We start from the raw sequence: 16,212 nt of genomic DNA, 5'->3' as shown, positions 1-16,212 counted from the left end.
CCGGCCTGTCCCGCTCCGCCCGCCCGGCCCGGCTGCTCCGCTCCGGCCTGTCCCGCTCCGCCCGCCCGGCCCGGCTGCCGTCCCCCGGGGAGCGGGCAGAGGGCGGCAGCCGAGCGCCTCGGGAAGCGGCTCCATTCATCCCGCGGCGCTCGGCCGGGCTCCCGGCCGCCATTTTACAGCCATCCCTCCTTCACCACCATCTTGCGATTCGCGGGCGGTGGCGGTTGCTGCTCTGGGCCTGTTCACCAAGTCCTGACATGGGGGAGCGTAGTAGGCGCAGGGAAAAACGACACGGGAGCAAGAGAGAATTTCTAAGGCTGAAGTAACAGAATCGGAGCCTTTTCAGCAAGGAGAGCGGGGCGAGATGTCGCTGACGGTTGCTGGTTTCATTGTCCCAGCTCCATTTTGAAGAAGACGGGTATCGCATCGCTCCCTCCTCGCAGGGCTGGAAATGCGTGTTGAACTACCACCCTTCCAGGCTGCCCGCTCACTCCTGCGTGTCCTACTCCCAACTGCAACCAAAGGCACAGCCGTCTCGCTACACCCTGCTGCCGCCTGGCCATTCCTCTCCCTTTGCTGCAACTTCCAGTCCCGTTTCTCCAGCCTGGCCCTCCATCGCCATCCTCTCCAGCTACACCCTGCTGCCAGCCGCCATGTCCCCCGCTCGCCTGCCACCTCCACAGCCCTCCCCACCAACTCTTATCGAGCACGGCCATGGATCCACTGACATCTGCTCCCATCGTCCTGCTCAACCACATCACTTTGAGACTGAGTCTACTTAGAGCAAGTGATGAAACCTCTCTCCGCTGGAGAGTTTTCAGGATTTTTTCAAGAAAACCAAGGGAATTTATTAGGAAGCATTGCCACACCACTCGAGGAAACAATGCGCCAGCAGCTCTGGGGACAGCCGGTTTCCACGGGCAGGTCTCAGCAGGATGCCGTCCCGCAAAGCCTCCCACAGGGATGGGGGACTCGACCTCCACAAAATAGGACGTGGAGGCATCCAGACCTCTGCTGTCACAGTGGGAAGTGACAGCATCAGGCTCTGGTTGAGTCATGTCGGCGTCCCATGTTCCATGGGGACGCGCAAGAGAGGAAGACACTTTTCTTCAATTAGATTTATTAGCAATAGCTGGAAGAAATTACAACAACCCAGGCTAGACTGAGGCCAGACAGCTTTGGGAGTATTTGTTTAAAGGCAGAACAGTAATTACTGGCCTCTTCCCACTCTGGAACTTTTTGTTTCTCCAGGCCCTAAGCTTTATTTCAAGAACACAGGGGCACCACCCTTCTGCACACACCAATAGCCATAATTCATATGCTTTATCCACAACATCATCTGGACACTATAATTCTGTTTTTCAAGATGTGAACTGTGTTCAGTAATTCTTTTAAAATAAATATTTCTTTGTTGTTTTATTAAATAATTATATTTTAATAAACCACCTGTTATCAAGGCAAAAGGATATGTGTTTGTCTTTATTTCTACATTGATAGAATTAAAAAAAAAGATAACTGAAGGCTAATTCAATAAAGTAATCCTTTCTAACTATCACTGAGACAATCAGGAAGCATTTCTACCTGCAGTAGCGTATAAAGGATTAGCAGTATTATAGGTCAAGTCAGACCTTATGCTGTATGTAACTGGATATTTAAGTCCCCTTTTCAGAAGCTATTTTTTGAATGCCCTGCTTTAATACCCCTAAGTTAACATCTAAACCAGACCTACTTTCAATTAAACTATAAGTGCGGGATAAGCTATAATTAGCTGTCGCAAAAATCACAATTCAACCAGGTCACCCCCCTCCAAATTCAGCAGAGAAACACCCATGAGCATCAAGAAACCTCCAATTGGACCGTTGGTAACTCCCCTGAAGTGAGAAATTCCTATAAAAATTGAGATCTGCTAAGACTTGGCCAAATACATTCTCTTGGTTTCTAAGAAATACTTGAGGCTATGATTCTGTTTTAATTAAGAGCCTGCTTCTGACTTGAGGAAGAAAACCAAATCATCCCTTACCAAGAAGGGTATGTTCCTTCCAAGAAATAAGTAGCTGAATGGCAGCGATAAGACCATTTACAATCAGGCATCTAAGTTTACAAGGCAATTAGAGCGTGCCTGAAGCCTCCTGCCTCAGCATTTAATATTTCACATATGACTTCATTTTATAGGGGATCATCTTTGCTAACAGCAACAAATCATTTCCTAAACTCTTAACAAGTACCAACAGTAGATATATTTCCAGAAGGTGCAAGACAAGCCGAAAAATATGACCTGATACACGTTTCTAGAACCAAGAGCTGACAAGGAAATGGCTCTAACTGGGACCATCCTGCCCCAGCCTTCAAAATTTGGTTTTTGGTGGGCAGAACAGGAATTCAGCCAGGGGGATAAAGGAGGATTAATGACCCAAGACCTTCCCACAAGCCAAGCTCCTCCTAGCTTTAAGAACTGTCATGAACATTTTTAATCTAAACAAGTTTGAATTTAAACAGCAATGTTCCACTGGGCATCGCAAGCTCAGCAGGGACTCAGCGCCAGCAAAACTACCCCGTACAGGCTCAAAAAGGTCTTTGGCGCTAAATCCTGGGGCTGGATAATATCAGAAACCAAGTTTATTGTTCCCCTCCAGCAAACCTACACCTAACGGTTTTGCATTCATCACAACAACCCACGTTCCCGGTACTCACCTGGTGGTCACACCAGCACTGACCAGGTCGCTGGGCTCCTCCATGATCCACTTGAACTTGGTAACATACCAAAACTTGTCCAGAGAAACAGCAAAATACTTCTCTGCCGGCTTAGCGAGTAAGATCAGGACCAAGCCTTTGCAGGAACCAGGAACAGTACAAGTACACTACCTTGGGTAGCACAGACGAGTTGTAGAGGACAAAAGGGGCAAGCAAGACCCCAATTTTGGGGCAGCAGCAAGCCAGGTGTGAGCCAGCTGCTCAGTTTGGCCACCCCTGGGTCCTCTGGATCCCTCTCTGGCAGAGCAGAGCCAACTGTCTGTGAGCAGCCCAAACATTCCAATTCCATGGCAACCCTTAAACGGACAGGAGCAGGGTCATGCGCTGGAACCACCGGGCAGCCCACCAGACCTGGTGCCATACGGCACTGCCGATTCACGGCACAGCCGTGGGCAGCCAAGACGTGACTCTTTGAAGGGGCTGGGATGTCTTCTCCAGACCACATGTGTCCGTTAGATCCAGCTCTACCAGTAAAAGAGGCTTCTCAGCCCCGCAGCTCTCTAGCAAGGGCTGCCAGCCTCACCCGTCCACCAGCAGCACCAGCCCTAGATTTACTCCCAAGCCCAGATCAGCAAAGCCAGTGCAGCCCACCAATTTAAAACTATTTAAACAGATGTGTCTTCCCGTAGTGACCTACACACAAACTGCTGTACACACAAAGAGACGGTGACAAACCACAGAAGATGCTAACGCACCAACTCAACGGGGTACCATGTTGCTGTTAAACATTTCCTTTGAATATTTGATCCATACATGTTGTACTCCCTATTATTATATATAAACATATATGAAATGTCTACACATATTGCAAATAAAAACAAGCACTGTCAAGTTAATGTTGAGGCATGCACCCAAGTCACACAGTAGCTGTAAAACAGAACCAAACCACTTTAAATTCCACCTCTAGGCTAAACAAGCCAGGAAAAGAAACGCAAGACTGATTCTGGCTATAGACCATCTGATGAAGAGGGGATAAGATTTGATAAAAAGGGTGGGACCACAGAGGACTGAGAACTTCATGGGACCTATCCCTTTGCCTTGGGAAAAAAACATGAGTAAATGCTATAGTAAGCGTAACTAAAGCCATATAGACAGTACACAGAGCTTACAGGAGAGCCAAGTGACACTCAGATTGTGATACTGAAGATAAATTCATTCCTAGCTTTTTGAGTTCCCTATATTTTATTCTGATAGTCTATTAAAAAGAGTGATTGGTGCTTGCCTGTCTCATAAGGCAAAGATTTTCTGAGCAGTAAGTGTTGAGAAAGGGTCAGTCGGTGACAAAGCTTGTCCCAACTTATTTCCTGCAGGCACAAGTGGAAATGGGGGGAAGAGAGGGAAGAAAAATATTCCGGTTACTCTACTATCGGCACCCACACACAGTACATATTTCTAACAATGATCTCTCTCAAAGCAGGAACTTCAACTAGAATATACAGAACACACAGCCAGGCTCTTCATACTGTTTAAAAGCGAGTTCTGAACAACCTTGAATACTCGTGATGTAATTTGGCCAACTCTGGGCACAACAAACACTCCCAAGGTGACAGGGTAACAGATAATCAACACATCCTTCAAAAAAAGAAAATAAAAAATAAAAATATTTCCCCAATCTCATTTTTGTGATGGCAACTCTTCTTAAATAGGCAAGTGAGAAGATTTAGCAGGGGGAATATACACATTTTCCACACGTGACTGCAAACCTTGCTTGCAGAAGCTGGGTGTTAATTACATTTACACAGCACTAGGCACAACAGGGCCATGGTGCGACTATAACAAGGGAGGGATTATGCACTCAGCAGGTATCCTATCTAAATAACCATCTGAATTGGGTCATGGAGGTTTCCAGCCTGGCTCAAAGGAAGGGAAGGGGAGAAGGCAAAGGGAAAAATCTTCACACACATTCTGGCCACTGCTACTTGCCCCAGCACAGGACTCCCAAATGCCAAAGGCAAAGGAATCCTGAGCACACAGTGAGCTAAATAATATCCCTTACTGCAGCTCTCTGTACAGGCTATCTTGAATGACAAGTCTTTTCCAAAAGAGTTGTTTTTTTTCTTTCTGCACTACAAAGACACCACATTACGCTTGCATAAGCAAGCAAAACGAGCAGTTCATTCATGATTGGGAGAGCTGGCTCTCTTGCTCTCTGATCTTTGAGCCAGAGGCTGAAAATGCTTGGGATGTTTAGTGGGAAAAGAAAGACAAAAAAAAAGAAAACCAGCAGAGGGACAAAAGGAGTCAAAACCTGTCCGCTTGATTAAGGAGCACCATTGAGAATCTCCAAAGGCAACATCCTCCCCCTTCCCTGCACAGAAAGGGAAGGACAAGTGAGGTTCTCAGGCTTTGAGAAGGGCCTGTTCTCCCCGGGAGGGCAGGGAGGTTTTGGGGCTTCACATCCACCACCCGTGAGGGGACCCGGGTGGCTCCTGCCAGCACCCACTGCCCAGCACCCACTGCCCAGCACCCCCTCGCACCCCAAGAACCCCCTCGCACCCCGCGGTGAAGGAGCCCAGGGGGTGGCAGGGGTTAACTCGCCCTGTCCCTCTGCCACTCCGGCTTTGTCACAGCAGGGGACAGCCAGGCCACAGCTCAGTGCAGCACAAAGGCAGCATCCCACTTTTTGTAAAGGGTGTATAGATGCATGGGGGCGGGGGGGGGACTGGAGTACACACCAGCAATTTTGGTTTAAATTTGTACTGAAAGGGTGGTTGTTTTTTCTCCCTTATCATTTGCAAACTTCATTTCAGACCTAACAAATTAAAGAAATGCATCAATATGGAAATTATGGACGCAAAATCATTAACAAGAACATGAAAGTACACAAATTCCTTTCTGGTTCCAGCTGACCTGCAGTTGAGAAGAGGGGAGCCTGACCTGGCCTGAGGGCTTTATTCCAAGTGACTGTTAAAAGCTGTTTTTAACCGAGAGATTTAAGGCTCATCATTAAGCCTCCGTTTTACAGACAGCACATGGCATTCAAAGCTCTCAACTAGTGACAACTCTTGTTAAGAACAGAGGTTCCTCCCCATGAAAGAGATGCAGACTACTCCTATAATTAATACATTAGCAATTCTATTAAGTCATCCATACCTAGCAATAAAACTGGCAAGAAACATAAATAGTTACAACACAATTTTTTTCCTAAGGAGCCAGTTGTTCTGGAGTCAGTGGATTCTTGACATTGCAACACGCTTGTTCATACCAGGGTAAAGGCTCATGAGCAATGAAGTGTTCAGCATCTGCCTGGGAAGCAGCCGGAGCTTGGCAAACCCGCTGCACAGAAGCCCTGCCAAGACGAAAGGCCACGCGAGCGTTACCAGCACAATACCAGAAGGGAATCTGCGATCACTGTTTCAAAGATTTTATTGTTTTAACCTTAGAAGTCAAGGCCAGAAAAACACAGCATCGATTACCTCAGCCCACAGGTAAATATAAAGCCATTTGTATATTGAAAATTATAATTTAGCAACAGTGCTGCACAAGCAGCGATGTAGTAAGAGCTGCTGCATATTTGGAAAGACTCATCCACATTTTGCTTCTGATTATACCCAAAAGACACTCCCTATTCCCAGAAAATGAGGCATTAAGAGCACGACAGACTTCACTGCAAGTCACTAGATGTGATTTTTTTCATCTAGTCTTTTTTTTGCTTTCATTTCAAGGATACTTTACAGGATATAAAGGCAGACTTCATGAGCGCACCACCACCTGTTGAAAGAACATCTTCAAAAAGCATTTTAGCACACATCTTTTAATGAAAATACAGCAGAAAAATTTGTGTTAGACACCATATCAGTGGAACACTACAGCCTTTGCTAGAAGGCTGCTTATATCTAATTAGGGTAATCCAGGCCTTCCCCTCCCCCAGTGCTGTTCTGTTTGTATTTATTTTCCTTGAAGGAGAGAAGAGATAACGCAGAACAGCCTTTCTCCATCATCACCATCTTTCTGAGCTGGATTTCAGCTGGGGGCAAACTTAACAGCCTAATTCAACATTGCAATTCCTGCTGGAACTGTTGTCTGCAACACGAAAGGAGATACAGTGGCTATAGACACCTCCAGGTTGTATGTCAGGAGATGCAACTTCAGCATAAGCTGTCAAATCCACCCGAAGTAGGTTTTCTGTAGCTGTTTCGAGTTCAAAAGAAGCAAGGCCATGGTACCAGAAGCTTCAGTTCCATCCCTACACTCCTGCTCACAGTCCCAGGTACTTAACCACAGCGCTGATCTCACTGCATCTGGCACTGGCATCCTCATCTGCTCCTTAAAACTGGCTGTGATAAGCCTGAATAAAGAGACATTCCGGTATAAAAATTCCTCAGAGACAGGCTTAGCAACTCAGTAAGCTGCTAATTGCATGAACAGCTTTATAAAACAAGGGCTGAAACATGAAAACAAAGACTGGTTTCTCCCTATATCAAGTCGAAGAGACTAAAATTAAACATCACTGCCTTCCTGGCCCTTCCTCTGAGCCCCCTCAAAGGTTTAACATGAAGCTAAGAGCAGAATCGTTTGTTTTACTGCAAAATATATTATTGTAGCCCACGTGCGGCCAGCCACACTGCTCCCAAGACACACACAGGTGAGATCCCGTGTTCTCAGAAGTGACCCTGTGGCACACCATGTTATTTTTCCCCGAGCCGTGGGAGACTTTGACTTCAGCTCATCTAGGAAATGGGGGAAGGTGCAGATAAGGGCAACTGTTGCCCTCAAGTACAGCAGGTGAAACATCAACCCAAGAGAAAGCGGAACAGGCTCTAATCTGCCATCTCCACCACGGCAGCTTCTCTTGGCTGCAGGCACCAGGGAGTCCAGGCGGAGCTGCGGGAGCCTGTGTGCACACACGTGCACAGCGCCTGCTGCGCACAGCGGCATCTTGGCAGGGTTACCCAGTCACCCAGGTGAGCTCTTTAGTCCGTTTTTATTCAGCAAAACGGCCATGCATTTAGAGAACATGTAAAATCCCATTAATTGGTTTAAGATGTTTAACTAACAAGCACAATCAAGAAGAGATCCAATTTCAGCTAAACGTAGTGGGTTTTTTATAGCACCGTATATTGTCTCCACTCCTGGCAGCAATCACGAGACAGGAAACAGAGAAGTTGAAAGCCTCAGAATCGTGCATTCGTAATTAGACGAGACATTTCCTTCGAGAGGGTAATGTGAAACAGAAGTAACAAAGCAAAACAAGAACAATCTCCTTTGTGCTGCGCACAGATTACATCATTATGCATGTGAATTCCTTGCACATTATTCCTTTTGTGTTCCGAACTGATCAAGCGTTTTCCCTTTTCAAAAAAGCCTCCGGACAGTTTCATAAAGGGTTAGTTTAAAAAGGAGCGAAAAAGAAAAATCCGTGTTAAAGAATTCAGCAGCGCAAATGAAACTGAAAGACTCGGTACATACAAGATGGCCGCAACAGCTAAAAAATAACCCATCAGCCCGGATGAAAAGCTGGAAACCATAGTCAGAGGCGTTTTAATAAATGTGTTTAACGTTTCCACTCAGGTCAAAGAAAACCAGTTGCAAAATGCACGTTGAAGGCAAGGGGTGTAGTGGTTGAAGGATGCTGAAAGACATAATGCTACTAAAAAAAAAAAAAAAAAGGCCAGATGTTCCAGGAATATTACAGTATTCTGCAATTCTTTTCAAAGTTAAAAGAAAAAATAAAATTAAAAAAAAAAAAAACAAACCACAACACACCAAAAATAGCCCTGCTCCTTTTCAAGTAACTTGCTTCTCAAAATAGCCTGAACTATTAACAGTAAGAATAATAAGGATAAAATAAAAGCCCGCGCCCGCCAGATGTGAGGAAGCGAGGGGAGGCGGCCGCGCTGCCCCCGGCCCGGCCCGGCCCGCAGAGCCCGGGCCCCCGCGCTGGGAGGCGCTGCCCGGGGCCGCCGCTCCGCTCCGCGCATGCGCAGCTCTGCCCCCGCCCGTCCCCGCCCGGCGCAGCCAATGCCCGGCCCCAGCCGCACAAGGTGGCCTTTGAACTCCCCACCAGCAACTTCCTGCTGTTCCCAGCGTACACCCAGTGCAATGCAGTATGCCTGTCAGCTCTGCGGCACAAAGGAACAGCCATTTTGTGACTGAACTGGACCCGCACCAAAATGCCAGGCGGGGCGGCTTTCCCTTCGCGTTTTGCGGGGAATCGGGGCTTCCCGAGCGCTGCCGAAACAACAAAGGGATGTCCCTTGCTTTTATCAGCAGCCAGGGAGGGCAGATTGTGTTTAACACCTTCGTTTCCCTGCTCCCCTCCCTGCAAATCCTCTTTCGTATGTAACTACATCTTCATAAAATGGCTGCCACGTAAAACGAGGGTGTTCTGCTCCACCAAGGCTGCAGAGCTCTCTGCCTCTGTGAGGCGGCCACCGAGCACCAACGCCATTTCAGACCCCGCACTGCCGGCTCCGAGATCCGACCCACTGAAACCCCCTGTTTTTCCTCCCCACAAAAATCATGTTTTAGTACTAGAGAAGCCAAGAGCTGGATACAGATGCAAAGGTTTGTCCAGCCCTGCAGCTTCTGTAGCAGAAACCATTTCCACACCAGGGTACTAAGAGAGGTGCAAAAACAACAGTTGCAGGCCAGGGAAACGAGAGGAACAACGTATCCACCATGTGTTAATTGCCACCCCCTACAAAACTCACTGGGGGACCCCAGGGGGACCCCAGCCTGCCTCTCACCACTTAAGTCCACATTTGGGTTGCACCATGGATGTGACCCTCTCATACCACCTGCTTTTCAGAAACGCAGCAAAGAGGATGCTAGAAAACACACCAGGGTTTTGGTTGTTATTTAATGCAAGTCCCAGATAGGCAGGTGGTGGGTATTAGTAACTGCAGCATCTCCAACTTTTATCCCAGGTGGAGAAAGTCACATGAAATCAATCAGCTCCAAGTGTGGAAGGATTTACCATCAATATACAAAGGGCAGGTGTTGCTGTTCAATCTACAGAAAGGCACCAGGTACACTCCTCAGCTTACAAACTGTAAAGAGTTAACACCATTTCCCTCCTTAAGAATAAGCATTTTGGGATAATTCTCAGGTATTTTTGTTTATTCAGCATACACCTTTGCATTTCCTTAGGCCTGGAAAGGTAGGAGTCAATTCCAAACAAATTTCCCAGCCAGGACACGAAGGAGCTGTATATGAATTGTATTTTTCTTTAACACCTTTATTCTTGCATTTTTGCTTCTCCAGCCCAGGTAAGTGGCACCGGCCACATCCACCTTTTCCACCTGTCTCCATGTTTATGTGATAGGACTTCACGTGTTTCCAGGGATGCCGAGCTGGTCCCACACCTGGGGAGGAGAAAGCTGCGCAGCAGCACATGAAGTGCAGACATCAGCACCTTTCTGGGCTACAGGAAAGCAAAGTGGTGGCTTTACTTCCTAGAAATCATTTCCCCTACAACTTCAAGTCAACCTCAGGAAGTAAAGCCCATTTTACGACATTCGGCTGACTCACAGCTCAGAAATAAGCTCGACAGGGCTCACTTACAAATATCCTGCGCTCGATTGTTCCCACACTTCAGGTGAGTGGATGTTACCCACAGCAAGTTTATTTTGAGGAAAAAAACAAAACAAAACTGTGAAGGGGGAGAAAGGAAAACCTCACACAACAGGTGTTACATGTAAATTGATCAATTACGGTAAATAACCTTTCAATGGAAAGACCAAAAGCACACATGAGACACTATGCAAATGTAATACCCCTGAGGACAAAAACCCCAAAGGTCTTTCTGTGGAACTACTGCTGGTTGTCTCCAATTTCATCTCCTATTTAGCATAATATTTATAACGTCGATAAAATACCTTAATTTAGATTTCCTGAACAAATTATACCTATTATTGCTCTTGTTGATAATATGTACTTTTAAAATAGCACAAGGACTTGAGCTGAATAGTAATTTTTTCAATCAATTTCTAAAGCAATATCTTGTGTGCAGCATTTACACTAATATAAAGATAGCATGGTTTGAAAATCTGATGTGTTTTTAAACTGCATTATTATAAAAGCCCTGTATAGGTGCTATATTTAATGCCTCAACAGTCCCTGAGGCTAATTTAGTTAATAATAATTTCAAATTAAACAAACTTACCCATATCCATTTTAGGATTTAAAATTTGACTGTAATTTTAATACATCCAGAATACCATCCCAGTTTTATGCTAGAAGGTTACAGTAACTTAATTATATATATTCCCACAGTATTTCAAGTTCATGTGTTTAAGGCAGGTTGAATATTTGGCATCAAGAATACTATTCAAACACCTGCAAACATCACATAGAGCACATGTGATACAACAGACAGTTCAGAATTCTTTTTTATTCATATTGGTTAAAAATTACTGAAAACAACACCAGAGAAAAATAAACAGGCCACGATTCAATTAAAATTAACAAAATGCAAAAATCAAGTGTATGTACAAACCAGAAAACAAAAATGCATATAGTTTAAATTTCCAATTTTTTAAAAAGCCGACCCTTTAAATACAAAATGAGCAATTCAGTAATTATACTTCTGCATTCCTAGCAAACAAACATTTCCAATATTTCATACTTTTCCCATATCAAGGTTAAGCTTCTAAAAATCTGTAAAGAATCTCAACACTTGACAAAAGTAAATAAAAACACTCTGAGCAAAAATACATTAAACAAACAAGCAAAGCATTTGGAGCATCTTGTTAACAGACCCAGTGTGTATTTTGTGATACGAAATGCTATCACCAGCAAGAGAAAGTCTGGTTAAATTGTATAAAAATATTCTAAAATACCTAAACAGTATAAAAGTTCTACAAGCTCAAATAAAATTTGAAGTAAGGGGTATCAGACAAACAGACACTTTCCAGTTTATATTTTAAAATGAGCTTTTTTTCATTCATGTAACTTTTTCTTGTGTCTATTTACTATAATTTACTACTACACCAGGCTTCTGTATGGCCCTCAGTTAAAGTTTAGACTTCTGAGATTCTTCAAAGAAAAATTTGCCTTGTATGTAAAATGGTGCAATGCAGCAATGGCTAAACCGACAAGGTCATTTTTCACAGCACAAAAAACCTAAAAACTGAAATTCAAAAGCTGGAAAAACATAATACAGAGGAAAGGGCTCCCCTGAATAAAGGTACAGTACCTTTTGACTATGACATGGGCCCTAAAGTCACAACACAACTTTCAGAAATTGCTACCAAAAAAAAAATTAGGGTGTGGCATGCTAACAATCTCAAGGTCATTCCTTAAAAAGGAAGCAAAATCAGTAAAATGTTTTGTATTAAGCACCGACAGTAACCCAAGGCTGTCAAAGTAAACAGGGTATTCACAGGTTTTACCAAAAAAAAAAAAAGTAAGTTGATAGATCATACCTCGATGCATTGCTGTGGACTGAACCCTCCTCTCCTTGGCTTTTGTCCTTATTTCTCATCATCTTTTTATTCTTAAATATTAAGAGGGGATCAGGGGGTGTCTGTGTGCTTTGAAGTCCTGTGCCCAGGTATTTACTGTCAAAAGTTGAAAGAAAGGTAAGGTCCCAGTTCATTTCACGGGCTTTCATTATCAGGAACAAAGTCCTGACGCTGCAATGATATTGTTATAACAATATACAACACTGATCAACACGGCAAAACGAAGATTTAAAACAAATAATCATTTTAGAAGAAAAATCCGAGAATAAACACAGTAGAGGAGCATCCTGCAAACTTTCCCAAAGTAACACTGAATGGAAATAATCTCTGTATCTTATTGCGTCATCTCAATACGGCTCAAATCGGTCAAAAATCAAAGTGCTAAAAACGGCAGAAATCTAAAAATTATTATTATTAATTGCTCACCTACCTGATCCATGCACCGCCGCCAGGACCAAGTCGATATTAGTTTCGGGTAGTGGAAAAACATTAGATCCAAAATATTTAGCGTTATAACAATAAAATACAAATTTCAGAGAATGAAAAAAAAATATATCTTCTAATCCCAAAAATATGTTGTCGATAAAGCAGAAGAAGCGATAATTAGTACCAAAAATGTCCGGGGGAAAAAGCTCATTAGGAGAGCGCACAAAAATGGAGGTACGCCATGGCTTCTAAGCTGGAAAAACAACGACCTGGGCTCTCTCCACGGCTTCTTCTTTCCAGCAAGGCACGAAAAGGGAGCCCTCAAAAGCTGCTTTTCTGCCCGAAAAAGGTCTGCTCGGCCCCCGATCGGTGCCTAGGAGAGGCAAGGGGCTGTGGGGGCCCCCTGAGGCTGCCCAAAAGTTAGGGAAAGTTGCGTAAAGTGTTGGGGAAGGCAGGGAGCTGAGCGCGCTCTCTCTAAGGCACAGCCGCCATCTAGAGCTCCTTCCCAGCTCTGAGCTCTGCCTTTGATTGACACTCTCTACATTTACCCCACAACTCAGGTGATGTACCATAGACCCACCCCTTCATTTCTACCAAAAAAAGAGATAGCCTCCACCTAAAGGGTGCCTGCTACCCCCCACAGCCCTGGCTTCTTCCAACTACCCCAGCTGAAGGGGCACCTTAACCCCATGTGGCTCAGACACCCTTTTGAAACCAGAAAGAAATGGAATTTGTGCCTTTTGTTTTAAAGATTTGTTAAATATTTCAGTGCCTGGGCTAAAATTACTTCCTCCCTGGACAGGAAGTGGTGCTGTTAAAGCCATTTTGAAAGAATGGAAGTGGAGCTGACAGCCATGCAGCCACCACCAACCCACCTTGGGGCTCACCCCACCCAAGGGGTAGCTTTTTTGGGGGTTGGTGGCAGTATCCCCAGACAATAGCTCCTCCATTCGTCACCCAACAGTGGCACTTAAAGCTTGGGAGAAGAGCGTCAGGGGCTCCGAGGAGAGCCCTGTGTTGCTGATCAGCCCCACCAGCTCGACAGCGCCTCCCTACTGGTCTTCCCCAAAACCAAAAATCCAAAAGCTGCACCATTTTCATCAGTTTTGCGAAGGCACTACCATAAAATGAGTCTGACACCGCTAAAAGGGTTATTTTGAATTCCCATTCTTAACCCATTCATGTTTGTTAACAGATTTTAATACAACAGATTAATTTTAAAGCTGCACAACAGCCAAGCCGTAGAACTGGAAATCAAGCGGCATCTCAAATACAACATCCTAGTACTGAGAAGACAGACCATGGAGGAGATCCAAGCATCCCCCAACCTCTTGTATTCTATCTACTACCAGTTGTCCTCCCACAAGCAACAACCCCCTATAAAGCGCAAGGACATCTTGCACATTCATAAGCATCACAACATGACAGTGGAATCAGACCCTGGGGGACTACAGGGGGGAAGGAGGTAATGGGTGAGTTTGGGCTCCTATGGGGACATCCATGGCACAGCATCCCAACAGCCTGGGAACAGCGGCTTCTACCAGCAGAACCAAGATAGTCCTCATCAACTGCTCCACACACTTGCTACTCACATCCTCCAACAACCTCCAACAACCTTCCTCACCAAGAAGCTGGAGTAGATGCACTCTGTGGCCACAGACTATTTTAGAGAATTCAACTTTACCGATTATTTACAGAAGATCCCTTACACCTCAACTATAAGAAAACAAAATGCAAGACCATTCCAAGCAATTTTGGGCAACACCAAGGAAATCCACCCATCTCAATGGAGATCCCTTTAGGCTGGTCCCAGGATCCAACTCCACCATACAACACATGGCAAAACCAAACTTGAGCAAGCAAGCGCGCATCATCAAAATAGCTGGACTGAGCAGGTACCAACAATTCATCATGGTAAAAATGGGTATTTACAAAGAAGTCTGACCAAGCCAAATAAACATGCAACAGGGTTTTGTTCAGTTTTTGTTGGCTATAAAACAAAATACCCAGATTATCTCAGCATCAGGTTTGTCATCCTGGCCCTCCAGCATGAAACAAAGAAAACTATGATTTTCATGTGAAACATAGACAGGAAGGTGGCTACAGTTTAACTATCTGATCCACAAGGAACTTGAAAGGAAATTGGTTTTCGAACATTAGAACCATTTTAAAATTCATTTGTAAAGGTTAATATAACATCTGTAGCAATATCAAAAAATAACTCCATTTTTTCTCATCAAATACATGGTACAGTATCATGCAGCCAAGTCTACATTAAATAGTGGTGAAATAGATTGAACACATGTACAGAACAATTTTAAGGCAGAATAGAGTGTTTAGGAAGTGTGCTGTCCAGGAAATCTGTTGAGAAGTTTCTGTACCCACATACAACTGAAGAAGCATATCTAAAAAAGTTACACAAGACATTCAAGCACTCCTTTATTGTCATATTTGCTCAGCCTTCAACTGATATCAATTTCATCTTAAAATAACTTCAGAAAGTTCAGCAGAAGTACCCTGACAATAGGCCAAGTACTGAAAAACCCCTAATATTAAGCACCTGAATGAACAAACCAGCAAATAAAAATTAATTCAAAGTCATGGTAAAGTGAAGATAATTTGCAAATGAAAACCACATTTAAAATCGAATATAGCACAAAATTTTACCTTGCCTTTAGTGCTTAGCAGCTAAAGTATTTCTCACTTTAACAGTAACCAAAAATGTAACCCACTTAAATATCAACACAATAGAAAAAATATTCAGCCAGAAAGGACAAAGACAAAGTGTGGAAGAAACCAAAACCGTTTATTAAGTCACTTAAAAAGACATTACATTTTTCTACAAAGGGGTAGCAACAGATCTCTTACCAAATGAATCTGCCTGTAATGCATACACAACCCCAGGGCAAAATTTTGCCACCCAGTCCTCAAATGGATCCCTCATTGGATAGACACTGATACAATCCCCTGATTAATTCAAGTGCAAAGTCCATTTTGATAGGATGATCACAACCCAGATCTTCTCTGGTTTAGTAACACGAGAGTCCACGTTTTAACATCCTTGTCTTGGACAGACATATCACAGCACTCATGCATTAGTCCATTTCCTCAACCTCTCAATCAACAGTGGAACTGCCATCCTGGTGTCTCATTCGTAGACTCCTTTTGACACTCTTCATCTCACTGGATTCTTTATGGAAAATTAAAAGAAAAATGCTGTTGGAATACAGATCATATCTTTAAACTAAGACAATCAACTACTGTACCTTGAAGATAGTTTAAACATATAACTGATGCTTCATTCTGTATTACACATTCCAGAACATCTACTTTTACCATGAACAAACCAAGTCAAATCATCAGTCAAAAGTCAAAAATATAAATGTTAACAAAACCTATAAAGAAGTAGAGGAGAAATTATTAGAAGTTCAGGAACCTTTTCAGGCTCCATAAATTCCATTTGAAATTTCTCCATAGTGTTAAAACAGTAGAGAAACCAATAGTGAGAAATCTGACAAATTTGCTCTGGCAACCATCTTTATTGGACTGACCCATCTACTAGAGCTGACACTGCTTAGTGGAAAACCAAGTTTATTATAATAAAGCTACATTTTTTTAACTACTGTCT

At 43.9% G+C, this 16,212-nt stretch overlaps 1 protein-coding gene across 16 annotated transcripts in view; it reads right to left on the bottom strand.

The window, feature by feature from the left end:
• CHD2 (chromodomain helicase DNA binding protein 2) overlaps positions 1-16,212 on the bottom strand; it is a 93,752-nt gene that overhangs the window by 42,397 nt on the left and 35,143 nt on the right. For 13 of the 16 annotated variants that reach the window (XM_082060600.1, XM_082060601.1, XM_082060603.1 and 10 more), the window contains one exon: positions 12,120-15,774. In XM_082060600.1, coding sequence (XP_081916726.1) covers positions 12,120-12,307 — 188 coding nt within the window. In that variant the 5' untranslated portion in view covers positions 12,308-15,774. Of the gene's footprint in view, positions 1-12,119; positions 15,801-16,212 lie in introns of all 16 variants that reach the window. The other 3 variants (XM_082060595.1, XM_082060594.1, XM_082060592.1) reach the window with 3 other exon arrangements.

Source organism: Streptopelia decaocto, assembly GCF_964273445.1.
Source record: "Streptopelia decaocto genome assembly, chromosome: 9".
Lineage (NCBI taxonomy): Eukaryota > Metazoa > Chordata > Aves > Columbiformes > Columbidae > Streptopelia > Streptopelia decaocto.
The sequence above is the reverse complement of the archived record's forward strand: the minus strand, read 5'-3'. Positions and strand labels throughout refer to the sequence as shown.